The 23,274-nt window shown below is 38.8% G+C and overlaps 1 protein-coding gene across 1 annotated transcript; it reads left to right on the plus strand.

Moving 5' to 3' along the window:
- Positions 1-6,807: 6,807 nt before the first annotated feature.
- Positions 6,808-8,929, plus strand: LOC149753009 (putative F-box/LRR-repeat protein At1g56400). Its single transcript, XM_089924932.1, has 4 exons — positions 6,808-7,749; positions 8,214-8,393; positions 8,496-8,777; positions 8,909-8,929. Exons 1-4 carry the CDS (start codon positions 6,808-6,810, stop codon positions 8,927-8,929), a joined length of 1,425 nt encoding a protein of 474 aa, XP_089781058.1.
- The last annotated feature ends 14,345 nt before the right edge of the window (positions 8,930-23,274 follow it).

Raw genomic sequence — 23,274 nt, forward strand, 5'->3', positions numbered from 1 at the left:
TGCCCCACTGCCGTGATTTTCGCGGCGGAGAACCGTTACGATGGGGCTATAAAGCCCCATCTACTCCTTCCCCTAGGGCATCCCGAGCTCCTCCTCCTCTTCTTCCTTCCCTCCTCCTCTTCTCCGACCGATGTACCCTCCCGACCGAGCGCCGCCCAGATCCCCCTCGCGGCCACCCCCTGTTCTGAGACCCATCTCCTTGGGTTCAAGCGTCGTCGCCGCCGCCTGACACCGGACCGAGCCTCCCTCGGCCGAGATCCCTCCGCCGCCTCTGCCACCGCCGGTAAGCCCTCTTCCTCCATCTGTTTTGGCCCCATCAACCGAGAGCATTCTCGGTTGATCTCGACCCCAGCCACCGCAACGACCGCCGGCCGCCACTGCGGCCGGCTGGCCGTCGACTGAGGGGTGGCCTCCGGCCACCCCGCCGCCGCTGCCGCCGCCCCTTCCTCTTCCGCTCTCCCTCTCGGTCTTCCCCTGCCGTGGGGGGGGGGATGGGGGAGGAAGATGACCCTACGGGCCGAACAGGGCCAAACATGGGCCCTGTTCACAGTGGGCCCGATCTGGGCCCGGTTCACTGTGGGCCCAACATGGGCCCGGTTTTAAAAAAAAAAAAAATCCGAACCCGAAACCCAGATCAAACCCGAGAATCCGAACCTGAACCTGAACTGAAATCCGAACCCGAACCCGAAACCCGGGACCCGAAACCCAAACCCATTAGACCAGTAAACAGATTATTTGCAGTTAAGCCCTTGGCAGTATGCTATTTCAGAAATAAGATCTTCAGTAATTTGTATTTGATCCCTATAGGAAAGACTTATTACATAAAGGTCCCCAACAATAGTTATTTAGTCCTCTCACTCAAGTCTTATTATAGAACATTACCCTGTAATTAAATATTAGTCCCTGCAATAAATTTTATTGCAGAAATGAACCAATTAGAAGCCAACCATGGGGGCCCTATTTAGCCGAGTCTATGCGGGCCCATTGGGCCGAGTCCGATATGGGCCCTATCAGGCCATGCCCATTATGGACCAACTTTGGGCTCTGTTGGGCCATGTCTAATAATATTATTTTTGAATTTTGCTTAGTCTGAAATTAATAAGAAATTAATTAAACTTTAACAGGTGAACCTGATCCGTCTACCTGAAGTAGGAATCAAGCGAGAAGATGTAAGTAACTTAATACTTCAAGTGTGATTTCTGAATTATTTAATAAACTGATTATGTTTTGATATATGTTTTGCATTCAGTAAAATGGGTCAGACATGTTAAATTTTATTTGAAAATCATGTTATATGCTCTGAAATCCATGAAATATATTTTTATATATATATATGCATTCTCAGCATGGCTATGATCTGTTCTGTTCTGTTCTGGCCCCGCCAATGGAGATTATACATTGGACCTGTCGACTTGTATCTGTGAGGAACCGGTTTCGACACCGTACCACCGGTGATTAGAATAGTGGTATTTGGACACCGTACCACCGGTGATTAGAATAGTGGTATTTGGACACCGTACCACCGGTGCATAATAATAGTGGTGTTTGGCACCTTGTGCAACCCATGCCACTGGGTTACGTGGCCGTAGCCTATTATGTTGAGATTCTGGTATCAGAGTTTTTGGAAAAATGATAATAAGTTTTGAAAATAGTAAAACAATGTTATTTATGATTTATTTTATTATCCTGTATTTGATCTGATATGCTCTGACGCCACTTTGGGGTATTTTGTTGCTTACTGGGCTAGTGTAGCTCATTATTTTATTTTCTCTATTTTTCAGATCCAGAGGCTTGATCGCACGGGATTGGGGAGTGCGTTAGATTTTCGGATGATTCTTCAGTTATTGGCATTTTAGTTAGTTTAGTTTGGACATTTGAATTATGTTGGCATATGTTATTTTGAAATTTTGTAAGTTCGCTTTTGAACAATTTAAATAATTATGTCATCTTTGAATAGCTGTATCTGCTTTGATATGATCTGCTGCCTTGCACGCCTGTGCGGCCCGCCGTGTGGGCGTGCGGCGTCTGCCGCGCCTCGGGTTCGGGGCGTGACAGATTAGGTGGTATCAGAGCTCAGGTTTCAGATTCTTAGGGATTGTGTTTGAAATAATTCTGATGGAGTTTAAGTTTTAGGATCTTTAGGATTCGTCGGAAAGATTGAGAGATGGGTGGACATTAGGCCATTAGACGAAGATATTTATTTGCTTTTGTTATTGATAAATTTATATTATTTTATAAGAATTTTGAAATGCTAAAATTAAAATGCAACCTAATTATGGCTGTAACCAAAGTGTAAATAAGTTATTCTGAGAGTTTTCTTGGTAGAGCAATTTGTATTTCAATGATTAATTAGATTTTGACTAAATTAAGTGAAGGAATATTAATCATGAGATATTATCGTGCAATGTAATTATTTGGAAAGTTTAACTTGATATCAGGCACTGTGGATATTGCTTCTAGTTGAAGTTAATTATTTTGGTAGCAATTTAAGATTCATATATAAAAAGATGTTTAAAGCTTGGACTAGAAAATATTCATTGAAATCTGTATGTGGATCATGCATGGAGCTGGTATATAGAAGGAAAATATACTTGGGGATGAGACTTAAGAGTTCTTATTTGGCTCTACTTGAGACTTGAAACAATTAAGATTGATATTTTGATGGAAAGTCAATTAGTAAATCTTGAGAATATTGGTGGATTAAAATGTTTTTGGGTTGGTCGAAAATAGGACTTGTTTGATTTGGAAAAGTTCTTGATGCTTTTCCTTGTTAAAAATAATATTAAAAAAAAGATTATTGGAAAGTATAATACTTTTGATTTTGATCGATATGGATATCATTGTGTTATTAGTAGATTCTCTAAGTTTAGTAGATTTACAAGATCCCGAAATGTTTGCAGTACTGCAAATAAAAATATTTTACTTATTTAAGGAGTTGATCTCAATGTAAAATCATAGAGCTTATATCTTGGTGGAATTTCTTGTAAATCTTTGAACCATATTATTAGATTCTTGTGAGTTAAAAATTTATAAATCAAGGCCATAAGTTGATTGTGGATTTTGTATCACCATATGAGAAATGCAAGTGGGATTTCATGAGAGGCCAAATGAGTTTAGCCTAAAAGAAAAGATTCAGGATGATTGAGTAAGCTCCTGAGTAAGTTAATCTAGAATCTTTTAATTATCAAAGCTTAGAATAAATATCAACTTGTATAATGGAATTGCCAAGGAAAAATAGAATTGGCTTAGTTCAAATTTGGATCTAGAATATGATTACTTGATCATATGATGGTATAAGTACGACAACTATCTCAAGGGTTAATCATGACCTAGTGTACTTGGGAAGCAAGGATAAAATTTTGCTTGGATATTAAAAAGAAAAAAAATGCTGATAATTTGGGATCATTAAGAAAGTTTGGAGAATATTGATCGGAGTTGCACAGCGAAAATTTGATGGACTGAGTAAATTTAAACTGGTCAAAAATATTTATTGATTCTCAGGTCAATCATGATATGATTATGTTATCTTCTATATAAACTTTGCTATGTTTGGGTATGCTAAGAAAATAATAATTTGAGCGTATCATGACTCAGGTTAGTTGATTGTTGACCAAATATGGTCTAATTTGTTAAATATCTGAATAAACCATGCATTATCTGCTCCCATCTTATGATTTATAAGTTTAAGTTAAAAGCTTTGTGGCATATTGAATCATGGTATCAATACTTTACCTTCTCAGACCTGCTCTTGTGATTTGATGCAAATCATTTTTGAGATAGACCGTTGCTATCTAATGATCATTAGTACATGTTCATTTTGTGAATCATATTCTTAGCAATATAATGATTTAACTCTAAGGTTGGTCATTATCCTTTGAGGGATCAGCATACTACCATGATAAGTGTATGAGATCTATTTCATTTCAAGTTCTATCCCAAATACAACTAATTTTAATCAATCCTGTTGTGAATCGATCCTGATCCAACCTCGAGCGAACATGCATCAAGATGATAATTTCAATATGAGATTTTACTCAGTCACTTATCTAGTGTTAATCTTGAAATTTTTGATAGTTGATCCAAAGCTATCTATCGCACTGATTTTGATCGAGGAGAATGAGATCTTGGATTTATATTACTCAATAGGCTGAGTATTTCTAAATTTGAAAGGCATAGATCTCTTAAATTTCGAGGACGAAATTTTTTTTAAGGGGGAGAGAATGTGAGATACGGGCTGAAGTCGGCAGCCCCAGCCGACTTCAGCCCCGTCTTCCTCTTTTGGAAGGGGCCAGAGCAGGGGATCGCAGATGCGATCCCCTCCGGCTTCTTCGGGTGCAGCGAGGGCGGGGCGCCGCGGGCGTTACGCGGCAGCCCCGCGGTCATTCCGCGGCCACCCCACGGCCGCACGAGCGGCCGTGGATTTTGCCCCACTGCCGTGATTTTCGCGGCGGAGAACCGTTACGATGGGGCTATAAAGCCCCATCTACTCCTTCCCCTAGGGCATCCCGAGCTCCTCCTTCTCTTCTTCCTTCCCTCCTCTTCTCCGACCGGTGTACCCTCCCGACCGAGCGCCGCCCAGATCCCCCTCGCAGCCACCCCCTGTTCTGAGACCCATCTCCTTGGGTTCAAGCGTCGCCGCCGCCGCCTGACACCGGACCGAGCCTCCCTCGGCCGAGATCCCTCCGCCGCCTCTGCCACCGCCGGTAAGCCCTCTTCCTCCATCTGTTTTGGCCCCATCAACCGAGAGCATTCTCGGTTGATCTCGACCCTAGCCACCGCAACGACCACCGGCCGCCACTACGGCCGGCTGGCCGTCGACTGAGGGGTGGCCTCTGGCCACCCCGCCGCCGCTGCCGCCGCCCCTTCCTCTTCCGCTCTCCCTCTCGGTCTTCCCCTGCCGTGGGGGGGGATGGGGGAGGAAGATGACCCTACGGGCCGAACAGGGCCAAACATGGGCCCTGTTCACAGTGGGCCCGATCTGGGCCCGGTTCACTGTGGGCCCAACATGGGCCCGGTTTTTAAAAAAAAAAAAAATCCGAACCCGAAACCCAGATCAAACCCGAGAATCCGAACCTGAACCTGAACTGAAATCCGAACCCGAACCCGAAACCCGGGACCCGAAACCCAAACCCATTAGACCAGTAAACAGATTATTTGCAGTTAAGCCCTTGGCAGTATGCTATTTCAGAAATAAGATCTTCAGTAATTTGTATTTGATCCCTATAGGAAAGACTTATTACATAAAGGTCCCCAACAATAGTTATTTAGTCCTCTCACTCAAGTCTTATTATAGAACATTACCCTGTAATTAAATATTAGTCCCTGCAATAAATTTTATTGCAGAAATGAACCAATTAGAAGCCAACCATGGGGGCCCTATTTAGCCGAGTCTATGCGGGCCTATTGGGCCGAGTCCGATATGGGCCCTATCAGGCCATGCCCATTATGGACCAACTTTGGGCTCTGTTGGGCCATGTCTAATAATATTATTTTTGAATTTTGCTTAGTCTGAAATTAATAAGAAATTAATTAAACTTTAACAGGTGAACCTGATCCGTCTACCCGAAGTAGGAATCAAGCGAGAAGATGTAAGTAACTTAATACTTCAAGTGTGATTTCTGAATTATTTAATAAACTGATTATGTTTTGATATATGTTTTGCATTCAGTAAAATGGGTCAGACATGTTAAATTTTATTTGAAAATCATATTATATGCTCTGAAATCCATGAAATATATTTATATATATATATATGCATTCTCAGCATGGCTATGATCTGTTCTGTTCTGTTCTGGCCCCGCCAATGGGGATTATACGTTGGACCTGTCGACTTGTATCTGTGAGGAACCGGTTTCGACACCGTACCACCGGTGATTAGAATAGTGGTATTTGGACACCGTACCACCGGTGATTAGAATAGTGGTATTTGGACACCGTACCACCGGTGCATAATAATAGTGGTGTTTGGCACCTTGTGCAACCCATGCCACTGGGTTACGTGGCCGTAGCCTATTATGTTGAGATTCTGGTATCAGAGTTTTTGGAAAAATGATAATAAGTTTTGAAAATAGTAAAACAATGTTATTTATGATTTATTTTATTATCCTGTATTTGATCTGATATGCTCTGACGCCACTTTGGGGTATTTTGTTGCTTACTGGGCTAGTGTAGCTCATTATTTTATTTTCTCTATTTTTCAGATCCAGAGGCTTGATCGCACGGGATTGGGGAGTGCGTTAGATTTTCGGATGATTCTTCAGTTATTGGCATTTTAGTTAGTTTAGTTTGGACATTTGAATTATGTTGGCATATGTTATTTTGAAATTTTGTAAGTTCGCTTTTGAACAATTTAAATAATTATGTCATCTTTGAATAGCTGTATCTGCTTTGATATGATCTGCTGCCTTGCACGCCTGTGCGGCCCGCCGTGTGGGCGTGCGGCGTCTGCCGCGCCTCGGGTTCGGGGCGTGACAGTACGATTACATGCAGATGGAAAAGGTGCAATGATGTCCTTAAAATAGGCAATCCCCGACTCATCAACCTCATTTGCTGCATTTGATCAACAAGTGTCATTTTATGATTGGTCGCATTTAGTGTTATTTTCTGGTTCATTGCATGTGCTCTCTCTCTCGCACTGGTTCATGCATTTACAATCCCCACCCCATCTCTCTCTCAAGGAAAGATTTGGCTGGGATTCCTCTTTGGGTTAATGTTTTAAAGCCGCCCTTTCTCTAGAGGATATTGTCACAGAAAAAAGAAGAGAACCTCACAATCTACTTTTCAATCTTGGAAAACCCTATGGTGGAGATGGACAGACTCGGTGATCTGCCTGATCCAATCCTTGCTCTCATATTTGGGAAACTACCCTTCAAAGAAGGTGCAAGAACAACAATCCTTGGTAAGAGATACAGAAGCATCTGGCCATGCTCTTCAAATATTGAACTCGATGAGACGGCCTTTACTCTTGATAACATGCGCCACCGGTTAAGGTGTGATGGCCGCCACTCCCTTGCCAAAGGGATCAAGAAGACAGGCCGGCAAGCCTTCGTCAACTATGCATGCCGCTTCTTTGCAAGATACCATGAGCCAAAAATTCAGAGCTTTCGCCTTCATTTCTCTAAACCTCGCAGGTATGACCTAGAAGTTAATAATTGGATCAAATTTATTGCCAAACGGCATATCGAAGAGCTTGAGGTGGATTTTTTGGACAGTGATAAAGTTGGTTGGGATGCTTCTGGGTTTAATCGCGGTGAGTTTCCCCATGATGTCTATGAAATGTGTCGTTCATTACACACCTTGAAACTATTATGCTGTGAGTTCCAACCCGATCGGTTTAGCGCATTCACTGCCCTTAGGATGCTTTACATAGAACGTGTCGATTTAGACTCAAAGACACTTGTGGTCTTGATGGCAAATAGCCGATGTCTGAAAGACCTATCATTGGTGGAGATGAAGGTAACGGGTCTTATCAAAATCATAGATAAGAATCAGTCACTAACTACCTTGTACTTCCGGGATTGCATGCCATCAAATATGGGATACATCATTGAAACACCGAAACTAAACAGATTTAGCTATATTGGAGATTTAGATCCTATCGAATTTAGAGACCTACCAAGTCTCGAGGAAGTAGAGTTCAACTTTAGTACAGGGGCACCGTTCCAACCTGATGGTGATGCTATATGCAATGATCTTCTTCCTGGAGTTCGCAATGCCAAATCGTTGACCGTATGCAGCTATTTCCTTCAGGTTAGGTTTCAAATTATATAGTTTCGTATTGCAGATTTATACATTTAAATACAATTACTTGTCTATGCGACAGCCAATAGTAACTTTTCTTCATGCTTCAATGTCTTTATTTAAGCTAAACTTCGAGAATATATTGTACTGAGAATCAATTTGCTTATTGCATGCTTAGCAATTTGAGCTTGTTATTCCATGAGAAAATATTGTTTTAATTTTTGTTATTATATACCATATTGAATATATTAAATTTAATCCTTGAGTAAGACTGTTGTTCTTAAATCAGTATGTATAATGAACATATTTGATCACATCTGATCTGAAATAATTTGATTAGTAAATAAGAGATTAGTTTTTTCTATGTACATTAATCACATTTGATCTGAAACTATTATTCGTTAGATCTTGTAGACTGCATTGAGTCTGACAAAAATCACAATTTGATATTTTGCTGTCGATGTTATGTGAAGGTCGTAACTAGTGGAGTGAGCAAATTCCAGTTACATGAACCAATCAATGGTCTAAGGCATCTGGATCTTTTTTCAGCAGAATTGCATCAGGATGAACTACCAGGAGTTGCCTTCTTGCTAAGAAGTTATATTGACTTGGAAACCCTCACGATTGAACTAGGAGAGAAAACTGAAATCGAAGTTAGTAATTTGACTTTTGAAATGTAACAGTCTAATGAAAATCTTGTCCCTTATTAATTTTACTTTGTCTTGCTACCTAAGAATAATTATGTCAAATTTCAGGATTATGAATATCCCTATGAAACAGTCCTAAATGGTCGAGCATTCTGGGAGTCTTTAACCTCACAGCCATTCCTTTGCCTTCAGAACCATCTTAAGACAGTGAAGATCGAAGGATTTACTGCTGAAGAAAATGAAGTTGAGTTTTTAAGGTTTTTGCTTGAAAAATCCAAAGTTTTGGAAAAGATAATAGTCGACATCTCAAAGGGTCCATCACTTCCAGAGATTCATCAATGTATAGTAGCTGCTCAAGGACTACGAAGCTTTAGGAAGGCCTCACCTATGGTACAAATCATAATATGCTAATTGAGGTAGTCTCGTCAAGACTTGTGGCATCCTGCAGCATTTAAGTAAGACTTCCTTTTCCCATTAAAAAAAAAAGTAAGACCTCTTTTATGGTGAAATTTGGTTTTCAGATTGGATCGGTAAAGGTGTAGAATAATTGGTATTTAGAGTTATCTGATTATTTTTTCAGTGCTAATTATTCCTAAATTGATTATGTTTCTTTATCGAGTTATCTATAATGTGGAGTTTTGCTTAAATATATAGCATGAATTCTGAAACTCCACGTCCACCAAATTTGCTTGACTAGTTTACAATATGGACCGACAGGCACAAGAATATGATATGATAATCATGGATCTTAATGAAATTTGATGGAAATATTGAAGTAACTGTCAGAAGGGAATACAAGGTAACTGATGGGTAGATGGCGCTAGTAATTGTTTAACAGAAAACCATCTCATTATAAGTATTTGATTTAGTGGTCGGCAACCATCTACTAAGATCCTGCTCAAGTGTTAGGTCTTGATTGAAACCCTAATACACTTATAAGGAAAAAAAATCTCCTTAGCATATAAATAGAAAATATCGATCTCAATATTATCAAAGGAACGACCAATACACTTAAACAACATATTTTGTGCAAAGGAAGAACACCAAAGAATTGTTAATAACACCAAAGAAACCCTAATACACTTATAAGGAAAAAAAATCTCCTTAGCATATAAATAGAAAATATTGATCTCAATATTATCAAAGGAACGAACAATACACTTAAACAACATATCTTGTGCAAAGGAAGAACACCAAAGAATTGTTAATAACACATAATCAGCTGGCCAGCATAAGTTGTTGTGAAGAGGTTCAAGGTTTGATGTTGGACTGTAAGAGGAAGAAGAAGATACTAAAGATAAATAGTATAGATACATTATAAGATTGGCAAACTTGACTGAACCAAAACTAACTGCCCCCCTTCCCTCATCAGGGTTTCAATTAGTTTTGGCAGTTCTAGTAAATGCGGGCAGAAGTTGATGAGTCTCACTCTAGTTTCAAGTGTTTCAACTAGTTTTGACTGAACGTAACTAAAACTAATCTTCAATATATTTTTTTATATTTTATTTTGCTATTTACTATAATGGGTTTGTCTATCTATTTAGGTAGATAAGCTACATAATCTCAAGTTTCCCTCAAGTTTCTTGTTTTCTCGAATTAAAGAAGAGGATGATAATACCCGTGATTCTTGACGAGCCAAGGACTCCAAAAAAACTCTTATTATAGCAATATTTATAAGATAGTTCATAACAACAATATATATTTATGTAGAATGAATGAAAAATATATATTTGTATATAATGTTCAAATGTCACTTATATGAATAGGGGTAGAGCAAGAATTTTTGTGCAGAGGGCAAAGTCTAATACCTTTATGTCAAATAATAGAGCCCCAAATCCCCCTTGGCTAAAACAAAATCCAAAAATTGTCCCATCATTTCACAAAATAAAGTGGTGAGCGCTCACTCTCCACCACCACCCCCATATTTTCACTCTTGAACGCAGTATACTATATATTCGGTCTCCATAAGCACCTCTTCAACATTTTTCTGCTTTTTACGTGTGCACCTTTCTTCCCTTGTATATGCATAAACTTTATTAGTAAACCCTGTCTTCAGATATTCAATATAAAGCAACTAAGAGTATACAATAAGATATGAGCAAGACATCAGGTGAAGATAATTAATTGTCAACTATGTAGTAAACAATTTAAATCAATAGGTTTGTATTAGGGCTGGAAGTGGGCTCGGGCCGGCCCGAAGCCCATCGGGTCGGGCCGTCCGCGGGCCGGGCTCGGGCTGAATGAGTAAGCATTTCGGGCCGGGCTCGGGCTGAATGAGTAAGCCCATATCTATTTCGGGCCGGGCTCGGGTATTTCATTGGCCCGGCCTGGGCCCGTCCAAGCCCGAGCGCGCTGCCAGCCTGACTCGCAGGCCCGAATGAAGTGCCAGCCCCGACTCGGCTATGAAATACTCGCAGGCCCCCGAGTGACCGAGTCCCGACCCCCGTTGCCCCTATCGGCTATCAGCCTATCACCCGATTCACCCCATTTGCAGAGGCGGAGGCGCGGAGCCGCGGAAGCCGGAGCGGACGAGCGGTGGAGGTGACGAGGCGTGGTCCGCGTGGAGCTCGGGTTTCTCCGATCGTCGTCGTCGTCGACCGGTCGTCGTCGTCGTCGACCGTCCGTCCGTCCGAGCTCGGCGGAGGGGTGAAGAGGAGTTCCGACCACCCTATCATCGGCCAAGCTAGGTTTTGAGGTATGATTACCTAGTATCTTCTTCCGTTCTTCATTTTGGTTGGGATTTGCAGAGGATTAGAGCGGACGAGCGGCGGAGGCATGGAGCTAGGGTTTCTCCATCCAAACTCGGCGAAGCGGTGAAACCCTAGTTCTGAGGCAGCCGTCGTGGACGCGTCGTCGACCGTCCAAGCTCGTCGTCGACCGTACTCGACCGTCCAAGCTCGTCGTCGACCGTACTTCAAGGATTATTGCAAGTTGAAAGGCCTAATGAATGGTTTTGATCTAAAAATCCTTGAAGTACGGCAGTAGTGATGATATAGAAAAGCTTGAAAAAACATTAGAGGCAATTGTTGATAGGAATGCCTGGAGAAAGAGGATTTTTAAATATTCTAATGTTTTTTGAGTTCAGAGAAAGAGAGAGAGAGAGAGAAAGAGGGAGATGGAACTCAGAGAAAGAGAAGAAATTAGATTGCTTATAGATGATGGGAGGATGGCTTCCTCTTGCTCTCCTCCTTCTATTATTCTTTCTTCTTTTTCATCCATACGTCTGTGTAGAATCTGTCATGAAGAGGAGGAAGAGAGCTCCACAAGCATGGAATCTCCCTGTGCTTGTTCTGGGACTTTGAAGGTAATAATCTCTGGTTTTGGTTTGCTATGAATTCATTTGAGATCTATTCATCAAAAAATGATCTTTATTTGCTAATATTGCTGATTTGGTGTTCCCCTGTTCCAGTTTGCTCACAGGGAATGCATACAGAGGTGGTGTGATGAGAAACGGGCCGGGCTGGCCCAAACGGGCTCGGGCCGGGCTCGGGCCTGGTTCCTTTAAGATTTTTCGGGCCCGGGCCCGGCCCGAAGCCCGGAAAAAAATTTCGGGCCGGGCTTGGGTAGGGGTTTGGCCCGGCCCAGCCCGGCCCACTTCCAGCCCTAGTTTGTATTGTTACTATTAAATCAAAATTAAACAATGTACTTTCTAAATTTAAATCATGATCAAGGAAATTGGATTCTTTCATCATCATCATCATCATTAACATAATCCTCATATCATCTTCGACAGTAGTAGTAACTATAGACCATAACCAACAATCCCTAGTTGGCATGCAACATTTTGAAAGGTACATAGTTGACTAACCAGCTCCAAGTTCAGAACAAAAATTGTGGTTGTTGTAGCATTTTTCCTTGCAATTACAAGTTATAATAAACAACCCCAAATTGTGATGTGATATTTTGAAAAATGATCGATTGACTATCTCAAAATTCAATCTGACATTGTGGTGTTTTGGTATTTTAGGCTTCAATTATGGGCAGTTTTGGCATTCTAGGCTTCCAACAATTATAAAAAGTTGGTTGCAAAAGAAGGAAATTTGAAAAGGGACATCCCCCTCATCTTTTCTACTTTTTTTTTGCTTGTTTCATAGTCTCATAATTTTGATTTTCCTCTTCATATTCAAGCTTCTCTAATTTTTCCGCTCTTTTTAGTGGTGCTGCATCAAGGATCATTGCCACCTTGCCAGTCGATCATCAGCCCTATTCAAACACCAGCTCATCACAAGTATATCTAGTCATCTCTCTGCATCTTTTTATCAACTAGAATTGATACATATGATAAAAATGATAGCTTTTATTGTTTATTGAGTTTTTTTTTCTTTTCCTCTTATTCAAGTGGATTGGATCTTGTTTGCCACATCCTAGATCCAATCCATATATACTTGAATCACATAAAAAAGAACATTTTTGTTTCTTCTTTTTTTGCTGGGGGATGGAAAAAAATTAGACCATCCTTTCCATTCTTCTCTTTTTGATTTGCATAATGCCCAATTTTATAGGCTTCTTCCAAATTAAACTTAAAAACTTAATTTGACATTCAAGTAGGTTTGGCATTAGTTTTCGAGGTTTTCAAGTTTTGTTTGGAAAAAGCATGTTAGATTGGCCTCATGCAAGTTAGAAAAACAAGAACAGAAAGATGGTCTATTTTTTTTCCCTCTCTTCCCAACAAAAAAAGGAGAAAAAAAAAGATGGTCTTTTTTTTTGTGATCCAAATATGAATTGGAGTTGGAATGTGGCAAACAAGATTGGAGTTGGAATGTGGCAAATAAGATTGGATCCACTTAAATGAAAGGAGGAAAAAAAAATAATAAACAACCAAAGCTATCATATTTATCACATGTATCAATTCTTCTTGATAAAAAAAGAAGAAAATGGAGAACAATAACAAGAGCCACCTATGATGTGCAAGGGTTAGAATAGGTTTGACTGTCGACTAGTAAAGTGGCAAGGATCCTTCATGCCGCACCCTTGAACAGAAGGGGAAATCAGATATGCTTGAATAAGAAGGAGAAAATGGAAACTATAAAACTGTAAAATAAGAAAGAAAAGAGGCAACGAAGAGGAGGATGTGCCTTTGCGCAATTTTCTCCTTTTCCGTCCATCTTTTTATAATTGCTAGAGGCCTAGAATGCCAAAACTACCCATAACTGAAGCCTAAAATACCAAAAGCACCATAATTTTGGATTTAATTTTGAGCTGGTTAATTGGTCAATTTTCAAAATAATATAGCATCAAAATTAGGTGTTGTTGGTTATAGTCGACAATTGCAAGGAAGCCTAAAATGCTAAAACCACTGCAATTTTTGTTTTGATCATTGAAATGGTCAGTCGGCTATTTTTCAAAATTTTGCATCCCAACTGGGGGTTGTTTGTGCATAGGACCCATGGGTAAACATGGAGATTAGTTAGATCTAAGTGAATTTTCTGTTATTTCATAAGAATGCAAATAATAGCATGGAATGTTTTTTTTTTTTTTTTGGGTTGGGTTGGCGGGGGATGCATGCCGGAGGGATGGCTGGCATAGCATCTCATAAGGATATCTGGCTCCCCCCTTGTATATGCAATATTAGTTTCAGCTTGAAATTGATAGAACTAAATAAATAAAGAAGTTATATAATAAAAAACAATCTAAACTATTGTAGAATATAATTTTAGTTGTTTATCTTTATTTTTAAATTATTTATTACTTTTTATTTGAAAATTTAAAATTTATGGTGGAATTTTCAAAATTGTTGAAACAACCAAAACCAAAACTTAGTCAACTGAAAACATGTTTTCAAATTTTGATTTAGAATGACTTTCCTTCATCATTCTTGCAAATCGAGATAGTCAAGCTTCCTCTCTTCCTTCCTACTCTACATGCCAGCCTGCTTGTGATGCTGCGCCTTTTCTTAATTTTATTTTCCCATACGTAGTAAATCCGGAAGGCATTAATCCCTGCACAATCTCTCTCCCTTTGTGTTCTTATTCTTCTCCCTAAGCAAGCAATCACCATGTGCCACAATTTTATTTTTTTTATCCACACATGGTATCCCCACGATCCCTACTATTTTCTTGTTCTTTTTCACCCCATGCATCTATTCCTAGCCTACCAACGATACTTTCTCTATCTTTACTACTTATCCCATGCACATAGCATGCCTTCCTCATCTCTTCTATCTTCTCTCTCGCACCCCTCAGCTTTCTCCAAGTCTTCTCTTTCGAGCATCTCTCTCTCTCTGTTGACCCTTACCCCCTTACTTCCTCCTTATTTCTTCTTTCCCTTCCTTGTCTAAAAGCTTCTCTGAGAACCACATTGTGATGCCGCCAGATGTCACTCCTGTGATACCAACAATAATCTTCCCTATGATGCCCCTAGATGTCTCATCTATGATGGCACTAGACATCTCTCTTGCAGTGCTGCTAGATGTCTCCCTATACTACTAGCCACTGCCAACCTATAGTTTACTCCCCACACTCTATCTCTATATTGCTCTTTCCATTCTATCTCCCTATATTTGTATATGTAGGATCTCGCCATTCTCTCTTAGATCAATAGGCTAGGGAACATGAACTCCAAGAAATATCTCTTTTTAATTATTTATATAGGAGCTAGTTGGTGAATGTTTAGATTAGATATTCTTGTATTATAAAGGATAAATAACTTGTTAGAGATCATCATATGTTAGGCCAATAGATGTGTACCTATATATATTAGGAATCTACTATTCAAAGGTAGAGCTAGTGGTTTACATATCTAGGATCACCATTTTTGATCGCAAAAGACCTTAGGTTGTGAGGCTCTGAGAGGATCTCACAACCCTAAAGTAAAGGAAAGATTGTATTCTAAGGATTACACTTTAGGATGTTTGGAAGGAAATCTAATGATCTATGTTGGTATTTTTGGTTTTGTATAGTCTTTTGCCATAAAATATTTCTGGACCTTGTTGCTCTAGATTTCTAATTGTCTCAATCAGCATATTTACATCCCTAGTATCAAATATATATCCATCACTTGAAATGACAATAGTTCTTGAAAAAAAATAAATTTATAGAGTTATTTATAAAAATGATTGAAAATATATATTATGTTTGATTTAACCCAATATAAGAAATTAATTTTAAAATATGGATCAAGAATAATTTTTTTTATTAACTATGTTAGTCAGATTTTTCATGATGTAAATGTGTTAAAGATGGACATGTTAGATTGGCATATTATGTAGCAATATTATACTATTTTCGTATTGATACATCAAAAAATCTTATGAGTATTTCAAAACCTTATATTTATGGTACAAAATTCAGTTTTGGGATTGCTGGGAAAAACTCTTCGTCACTCTTTAGCTATGCTTCTAGCCTAGCTAATGGGACTGATCATTGGCAAATATGTGTTCAGATATTAATTCCTTAAGGCATCCATTCTAGAGCTAAATATGATTTTGGGCCTGCACTAAGGGCCAAATGTGATCTTAGGCCTTGTCATGATGCTAATCGTTGTTGTAATCACAAAGACTAAGAGGGGGCCATCTTGATAAATATTTCTTGAATATTTTATGAAATTATGGTTTCTCGATAGTTAATGTTAAACATAGTATTTGCTCTTATTTTGAAAGGTTAATTGCTTAAGTTATTGACATTGTGAACCAATTATGGAAATCTTATCTTGATTTATAACCAACTTCCTTGATGAATTAATAGTGACATCTGCACTAATCTAAATACTGATATTATTATTTTTTGATCCAACTAGAGGTGTTGGTATCTTACTAGACTATAAGCTCATTACTTTTTTTTGTTATTTTTAAGATACTGAGGGGCAGTTGGATTATGGGTAGTGTGCTGGAGTGCATAAGGTTTAGTTGGATCTTCTTATTTTGAGTTATTTATGTATTACAAAATATTGTGAATTATCTATTGATGATTTAGAGACTGTTAATGATTAACCTTAATATTTACAAAATTATTAAATAATATTAATGTTGAAATTATTAAGTTAGCATTTTAGACGATCCAAATCTTACCAATTCCTATTATAATTATAGTAACTTTTTTTGGAATTTCATATTTGGATTTAAAAGATGTAGGAAAACTTTACATGTCTGATAGAGCTAAGGCTTTTAGGATGTGCAGCAATTTATCACAATCTTTTTCTAGCTTATGCTAGTGTGTGAGAGCATAATACTATGTAATTTTCTTTATAATTGCTTTAATTTGTCAGCACTTTTCATCTATATTAAGGGGCATTTGGAGCCTTGACGTTGTATTACAAATCAAGTCACATTGTAACTTAAGTTGCAGCAATTGACATACAAGGAAGCTCACTTTTTGTGTTTGAAGGAGAGTATGGGGAAAAGAGGGGAGCCTCTAGCAAACATTCTATTGAACACCTTGTGAATGGATGCAATGTCGAAATACTCGATGTACATGGAGAGAAGAGTGTTCTGGATGAAGAGGTCTATATCGAAGCTACCAATAGAGAGGGCCTAGTTGTAGACCTAGTCATCTATGTGGAAGGAGAAGGTAATGATGCAGGCCTTAAGGATGGCTGAGAAGGTGAAGGAGAGGCAAAAGGGATAGGTACTAGCAGAAGAAGAGGGTGGTGTCTTGATGTTTAAGGTAGAGGAGATGGTTCTGGGCATCACGGGAGCTGGCGAAGAGGAGCAAGGCTGGAGAGGAGAAAAAGATATAAGAAGAAGAAGGAGGAGGAGAGGCCTACGATGGTGAAGTCTGAGGCAGAGAAGATGGCCATGGGCCTTATAAAGGTGGCTAGGGCCGATGTCATCATCGAGGAAGACGGCGAGGTGAGACTCAAAAGCAGGGGTGGGGAAAGAGAGGGGAAGGGAAGGAAGACGACAAGGAGGAGAGAAAATCTTTTTTAATTAAGATAACTACTTGAGTTGTAATTAACTCATCCAATTGCCATTTTGGTTGCAAATTAACCTATCACAATGATAGCTTTGAATTGTAATTTAACGAGTAAATCAATTTACCATGCAATTTGACATGTAAGCATTCAGAAAAGTAAGTTGGCATGCACCTGCAAATTGAGCTACATGTGGCTCCAATTACAAGACTCCTAACAGCCCTTAAGGACAAGTTTAGTTGCAAGGAAGTGTTAGAAGTGCCTTAGTTAAGGTGCACTTTGGACCGTCCCTAATAAAGTAGCACAAATGAGCAAATAATTCTACAATAGCTGAACTACATAGGAAGTCTCCTTTTGGCCAAACTGTGCCTTGACCAATCAGCCCAAACTGACAACGTCTTTGCTAATCCCAGTTTGAGGTGCCCAATTTCAGGCAAACCAACATGTCCGAAGGATCACATCTCTCCCAACTCATACTTTCATTACTAGTGGACATTTGTGCAACAACCCAGAACATCACCCAAAATGGCTAGCCAGAAGGTATTATTTGGGTTCCTTGATCCTGTATAAGTATCCAAGATCTATCCAGCGAATAACCGATGTGGGATTAAACACACGCCCGCACGGGTCCTCACATACTCCCCCCGTTCAAGCCCTGACGTCCTCGTCAGGCTAAGGGTTCATATCTATTCAAATCTAATCACAAACACTACGATTGGCCCGTGATCAGCCCCAATGGATCCGTGCTGCAGTGTCCCCTAGTCCATATAGGTTATGAACCGGGTCCGTTCTGATACTATTTGTAACAACCTAGGACCTCACCCAAAATGGCTAGCAGGAAGGTATTATTTGGGTTCCTTGATCCTGTATAAGTACCCAAGATCTACTCAGCGAATAATCGATGTGGGATTAAACACACGCCCGCATGGGTCCTCACAATTTGATTTTAGATGCTTTAGAGTTCTGTTGTAATCTAATGAAGATGTATTTAGTCACCCATGACCATGTAGCTTTCTTCTTTTGACCTTTGATACTTAATCATGTATAGCACACCATAAAAAAAACTTCAGATGTGTCGCACTGTCATTACTCCTCAAAAAGACATCACTCCTTCACTTGAAGGATCCAATCCACTCCTTGATTGTAGGATTCTTCAAATCCTTACATGTATATTAAGAATGAATTACTTCATAGCTCTTGAAGAAGAGTTAAGAATACGGGTGGAAAGAAGATCATGCAATATTACTTTTTGTCTTATATGCAGTTTACATTTTGCATAAAAAACAAAGGAAGATACGAAACAATCAGAGAAACAAAAAAACATAACAGAATCATTTTTCATCATTTCTTTAATGTCTGCAAACTTTCAATCAGTACCCAAACTGACAGTATTTTGTTCTCCAATTGTCCATTTAAAAAGTTTTATTTTATTTTTATTGTTTTCTGTTGTTAGTATTACTGGTAGATCGTTTGCTTTGGTGAACTGCCTGCATGCCTTCTCTTTTTGAATGAAGCTTTCATGATTAAGTCCGCCTTTAATTTGTTCCTTTAAGCCAGCTGCTCATCCTTGAAGATGACCAGCATTGGGACCTTGTCTTTGGCAATGCATTTTAGATTGATCAAAACTCTGATCGCTAAGTGAATTGATTTCTTCATGTTTGTTATGTTGAAATTCTTGAGAAAAGATAATAGATTTCGGACAGGAGATGGGGTTCTATCTAACCAAAGTTGTTTTGACTTTGCTGGCCTTCAGCTGAACGTGTCCTCAAAATGAAGCAATGCTTCAGTGAGAATGCAGATGAGGGATGGAGAAAAACAATGTGGGAGATTGAAATTTCTCAATAATTAGAGATGTTACCTCTTTCCTGATTCTGAGATCAGAACTTAAATAACTTGCTTTGGCTGCAGCTGGTTGTTTACTGTACCCTGTGTGTTTTTTTTCCCCAAAAAATAAGGTACCCTGTATGGTTTTATACATCGACTTTTCTGTTTTCCTTCGCTGTAGTATTCAGCATGTTATTGTGTTGTTGTACTACAGCTATATATTGTCCTTCATACAAATAAGAACATTTATATCTTCACTTCTATGCACTGTGTGATCTTAGAAGGATCGTTTATCACATTTTGCTGAATTGAATTAAAGGCCATGCCTTCATTCTGTACTATCGCATTGGCACTGTTTTTTGCACCTCATTTTACATTTTTGGACCTTCTTTTTTCTGGCCAAACCAAGCAATGTCTTAGCCTTGTAATTTTCATTTCTTTGGTTTTTCTTTGTGCGACCTCTCTAATTAATACACTTGGCAATTGAAAATCTTTTCAGCTATTTCATCTTTCTTTTGTGAAACAAATTGCAGTAGTTTTGAGCAGATGCTGTCTTCAACATCAATCTCTTTGAGGTATTCCATTAACTTGTGAAGAAACAAAAAGTCAAAAACAATATGATGCCAAACAGGCCCTAACAAATTGTAGGTCCAAATGTATAAGCTTTGTTGATTGACAATGGAGAAACAGGAAGGTATTTTTCAGTTCAAAATTGTCATAAATTCTCTTTTGGGCAACCGTACGTCTGTCATTTTGACTGTCATGTTAATCCTCATGGAGATTTTTTGTCATTGAATTCTGCAAACTTATTGGTACTATTGGGAGCACTCAAATCGTTTAAATTAAGTGGAGACATTAATCCTTACACTGAGCTGCATGATGGCATGATGCTGTAAATGTTTATAGAGCCTTTGACATTTATCTAAAACTGCTTGTTATGGCTGATAGACACTACTAGCCGCAGTGACCTGTAAAAATAGCCTCATCTTAATGACAAGCACACCTTCTGTCTCGTTATTTGTGCCAACGCACGTACAGGTTTCATAGTTTCTTCTTAGGTAACCATGCCCACAAAATTGTGCAAAAAAATTTTAAAGTGTCCTTTAGGGCAAGAGATGTGGCGATTTGCCCTTGAGATCCAGTAGTCTTTGACATTCGGGTCAGATAATGGCATTTGGAAATAACAAGTTCAGTTCCCTTGAGATCCAGTAGTCTTTCATGAGATACCCTACATCGAATTAAACAAAATTATTTCAATTTTGAAAAAAAAATACATAAATTGACTTCGGTTGTATATAAACATATATATAGAATATGGCTAGTTTTAGAGTGAGAAATGGAGTTGTTGAGGAACTAAAATCATATATATAATGAATATATATTAACATGAATATATTTGTAGGAAGTATTTAATTAGAAATCCCTATATACTGGCAAGTTGTGAAAGAACTATGAATTATTTGTAATAGTGATTTGGACTTCACATGTATTTCCTTAACCCTGCTAATCTCTTTCTCCTACTTCCCCTTTCCTGGGTCTTCACTTTTAAGTTCTACCATGCATCATATGATAACATTAAGCAATTAGATCACTTCATCTTCCTCCATTAATCTTTCTTTTACGCATATAAGATACGCATGCAGGACCCCACACAAACACTATAGATTCCATGAATATCAGTCAAATTGTATTGTCTATTGAAAAGAAATTATATTGTCCATCGTAGAAAATCAAGAGTTTTATACATCACAACACATGACAATAAGTTAGCATGATCCTTCAAAATAACATGCAATCATTAGAGCATGCATGAATTTTCTGATACCCCAATCCCAAGTCCTTAATACCTTATGGGCATTAAAAAAATGTTTTCGATAATGTTTAACCTTCTGGGAGAGCCTTCTTCAACAGTCTAAGCAATCAGGTGAATGAACCGTTGCTCCATTCATTCATGCATTTGATGTTCATTAACTGAATAAGAAAAGCCAATTTGCTAAACTTCTTACAACCAGGATATAGTTCCTAATCGGCATCATTAACTAACTTGTATAATATCTTTGCTTTTGCACTAGGCTCCTCATTGCATTATGTTGCCCAAGATGACAACCCAAGAGGAAGTAGGGCGAATTGGATTTTTCAAAACTTTTTATAAACTTAAATCATTCTTAAAATCAATCTGAATTTTAGCATGCATAGCAAAATGAGTGATAAATAAATGCACAAGATAGAAACAAGCAAAAACAACACAAATACAAAGATTTTAGAGTAGTAGGACAAGTCATCAGCTCCTACATCCACTCCCTAATGCTTCTTCTTTGGGAATTTCACTATAATCTATCACTAAGATTACAGCTCAATTATTTTTCAGGCTCACAACCAAACTCAGTTGCTTTTCCTTGGCAATCAATCAAAATCAAGATGTTTTGCTGGTACAACTAAACCAACTCCGAGTTCCAACACTTAGGAACTCCTTGCTGATTTTCAGGCTCAGCAAAACTTAGTCGATTTTTTAGGATAATCAATAGCAACTTAGTTGTTTCTCTTGTATAGCCAATCTTACAAGAAAGTTGATTTTTTACGGTGTCAGCCACACCAAAAGGCCCACATGAGATTCTCTAACATGCACAAAAGAAAGATAGAACATTGAATACAAAATAACCTCTACAAAGGTTGAATTAATACCGTTGTAGCTCAAATTTGATTGTTCTGAATGTTGGAATCTTACAGTGAATGGAATTCAGCGCTTTTCCATTTTCTTTTCTTGCTTGCTGTTGATCTTGCAAGGAACACAATAATTGAAATCAGAAACTTTCTTTCTCTAGATATTTGGAAGCTCTCTCTAAATTGGGAGGAGATTTTGAATGCTCACTTCTCAAATTAATCCTCAAGTTGAAGCTCTGGAAGTGGTGGTTGACTTATATTCCCTCTCCTTTACCTCATTCACTTAATCTTCTTAGTTTTCTTTTCTTCTTATTGTCCTTTTTGGGTTTTTCCATGCATTTATATCTTCAAAAAGCGGTTAGAAGACATTTCTAGCCATTAGAGAAGCTGAAATAGTTGTTGGGAGTAAAAATAGTCATTCTAGTTTCGCAGAAAAATTAACTGTTACTGTTGTCAAGCCCAGACGGGTTGGCTCGACTTCTTCGGGGATCAAGTCATGATCTTCAGGAGTCAACTCTTCTTCTTCAGGGGTTGACTCGAAAAAGTGCTTATTTTTGCTGCACTAGATCTTTCTCCTATGGTTACTATGGGCTCGACTCGAATTTGCCTAGGGTTGACTCATGATTCATGCGGGACTACTAAACTTTTAGGCCTACTGATTCAGATTAACATGGAAGAGAATTTGTTGGGGAAAATGCTCACAAATAATGATAAGGAGCCAGAACTCAATTGCTTGCATGGTTGTTTCGCCCAAATCCAAATAATGATAAGGAATGCTCTTGATTAAGATTATTGCTTCAAAAAGAATGTTACTCTGGATGGTCATTTTAAAATCAGCTTAGAATTTTCTGACAAAGGATATGAGAATTTCAAAGGGGCCTGAAATTATAGTTTTCTTTAAGAAAAATGAGAAATTATGCTCCAAATATTGCCAGCCGAAACACAAATGTGGAAAGTTGAACCGCACTTAAGATGTGAAGTGTCCAAGGTGTAGCGTAGACATACAACAACACTTGGTAGACAACATGTGCATTGGAGGGACTCAAGGCTAGGAGAACTTGGGGAAACAACGCACCCTATAATCTTGTTACACAAAAAGGGGTCAGAACATACCTTTTTCAAATTTATCAAAGTTATAAGAGGCCTTTCTTAATTTCTTGGCAAGTGCCGAATCTCCAAAGGGCATGTTCCTCTCCAACTTGGCTAGACAAAGCTATGAACAACATGTATTCAAGGAGAAGATTCTGTCTTCACATCTAAAAATAAAGGGGATGGCCTACACAAGAAGGGGGTCATGATGAGGGCCTCAAAAGATACAGTGCCTTCGCCCATGTTCTCAAGACATGCCATTGTCTCTCTAATTGATCCCTCCAATCTTGTCTACCCCATAGACATTAAAATGATAGAGACATCATAAGTGGATCCATAAGAGATGATGATACTACGACAATTAGCTTTCTTATAGTATGAGTTGGCAACAGTGAATAATGAATGGCACAGAGACATGCATCCCATCAATCTCGAGGCCGGGCTCATTAATCTTATTTTGCCTAGA

The sequence above is a fragment of the Phoenix dactylifera genome, chromosome 8 (assembly GCF_051530095.1).
Source record: "Phoenix dactylifera cultivar Ajwa chromosome 8, Ajwa_hap1_PhDact_Kaust_v1.1, whole genome shotgun sequence".
Classification (NCBI taxonomy): domain Eukaryota; kingdom Viridiplantae; phylum Streptophyta; class Magnoliopsida; order Arecales; family Arecaceae; genus Phoenix; species Phoenix dactylifera.

Coding starts and splice junctions, on each gene's coding strand:
- LOC149753009 (XM_089924932.1), top strand. CDS start 6,808: ATGGACAGACTCGGTGATCTGCCTGATCCAATCCTTGCTCTCATATTT. Junction 8,394..8,495: donor GAGAGAAAACTGAAATCGAA/GTTAGTAATTTG, acceptor GTCAAATTTCAG/GATTATGAATATCCCTATGA. Junction 8,778..8,908: donor TTAGGAAGGCCTCACCTATG/GTACAAATCATA, acceptor TTTGGTTTTCAG/ATTGGATCGGTAAAGGTGTA.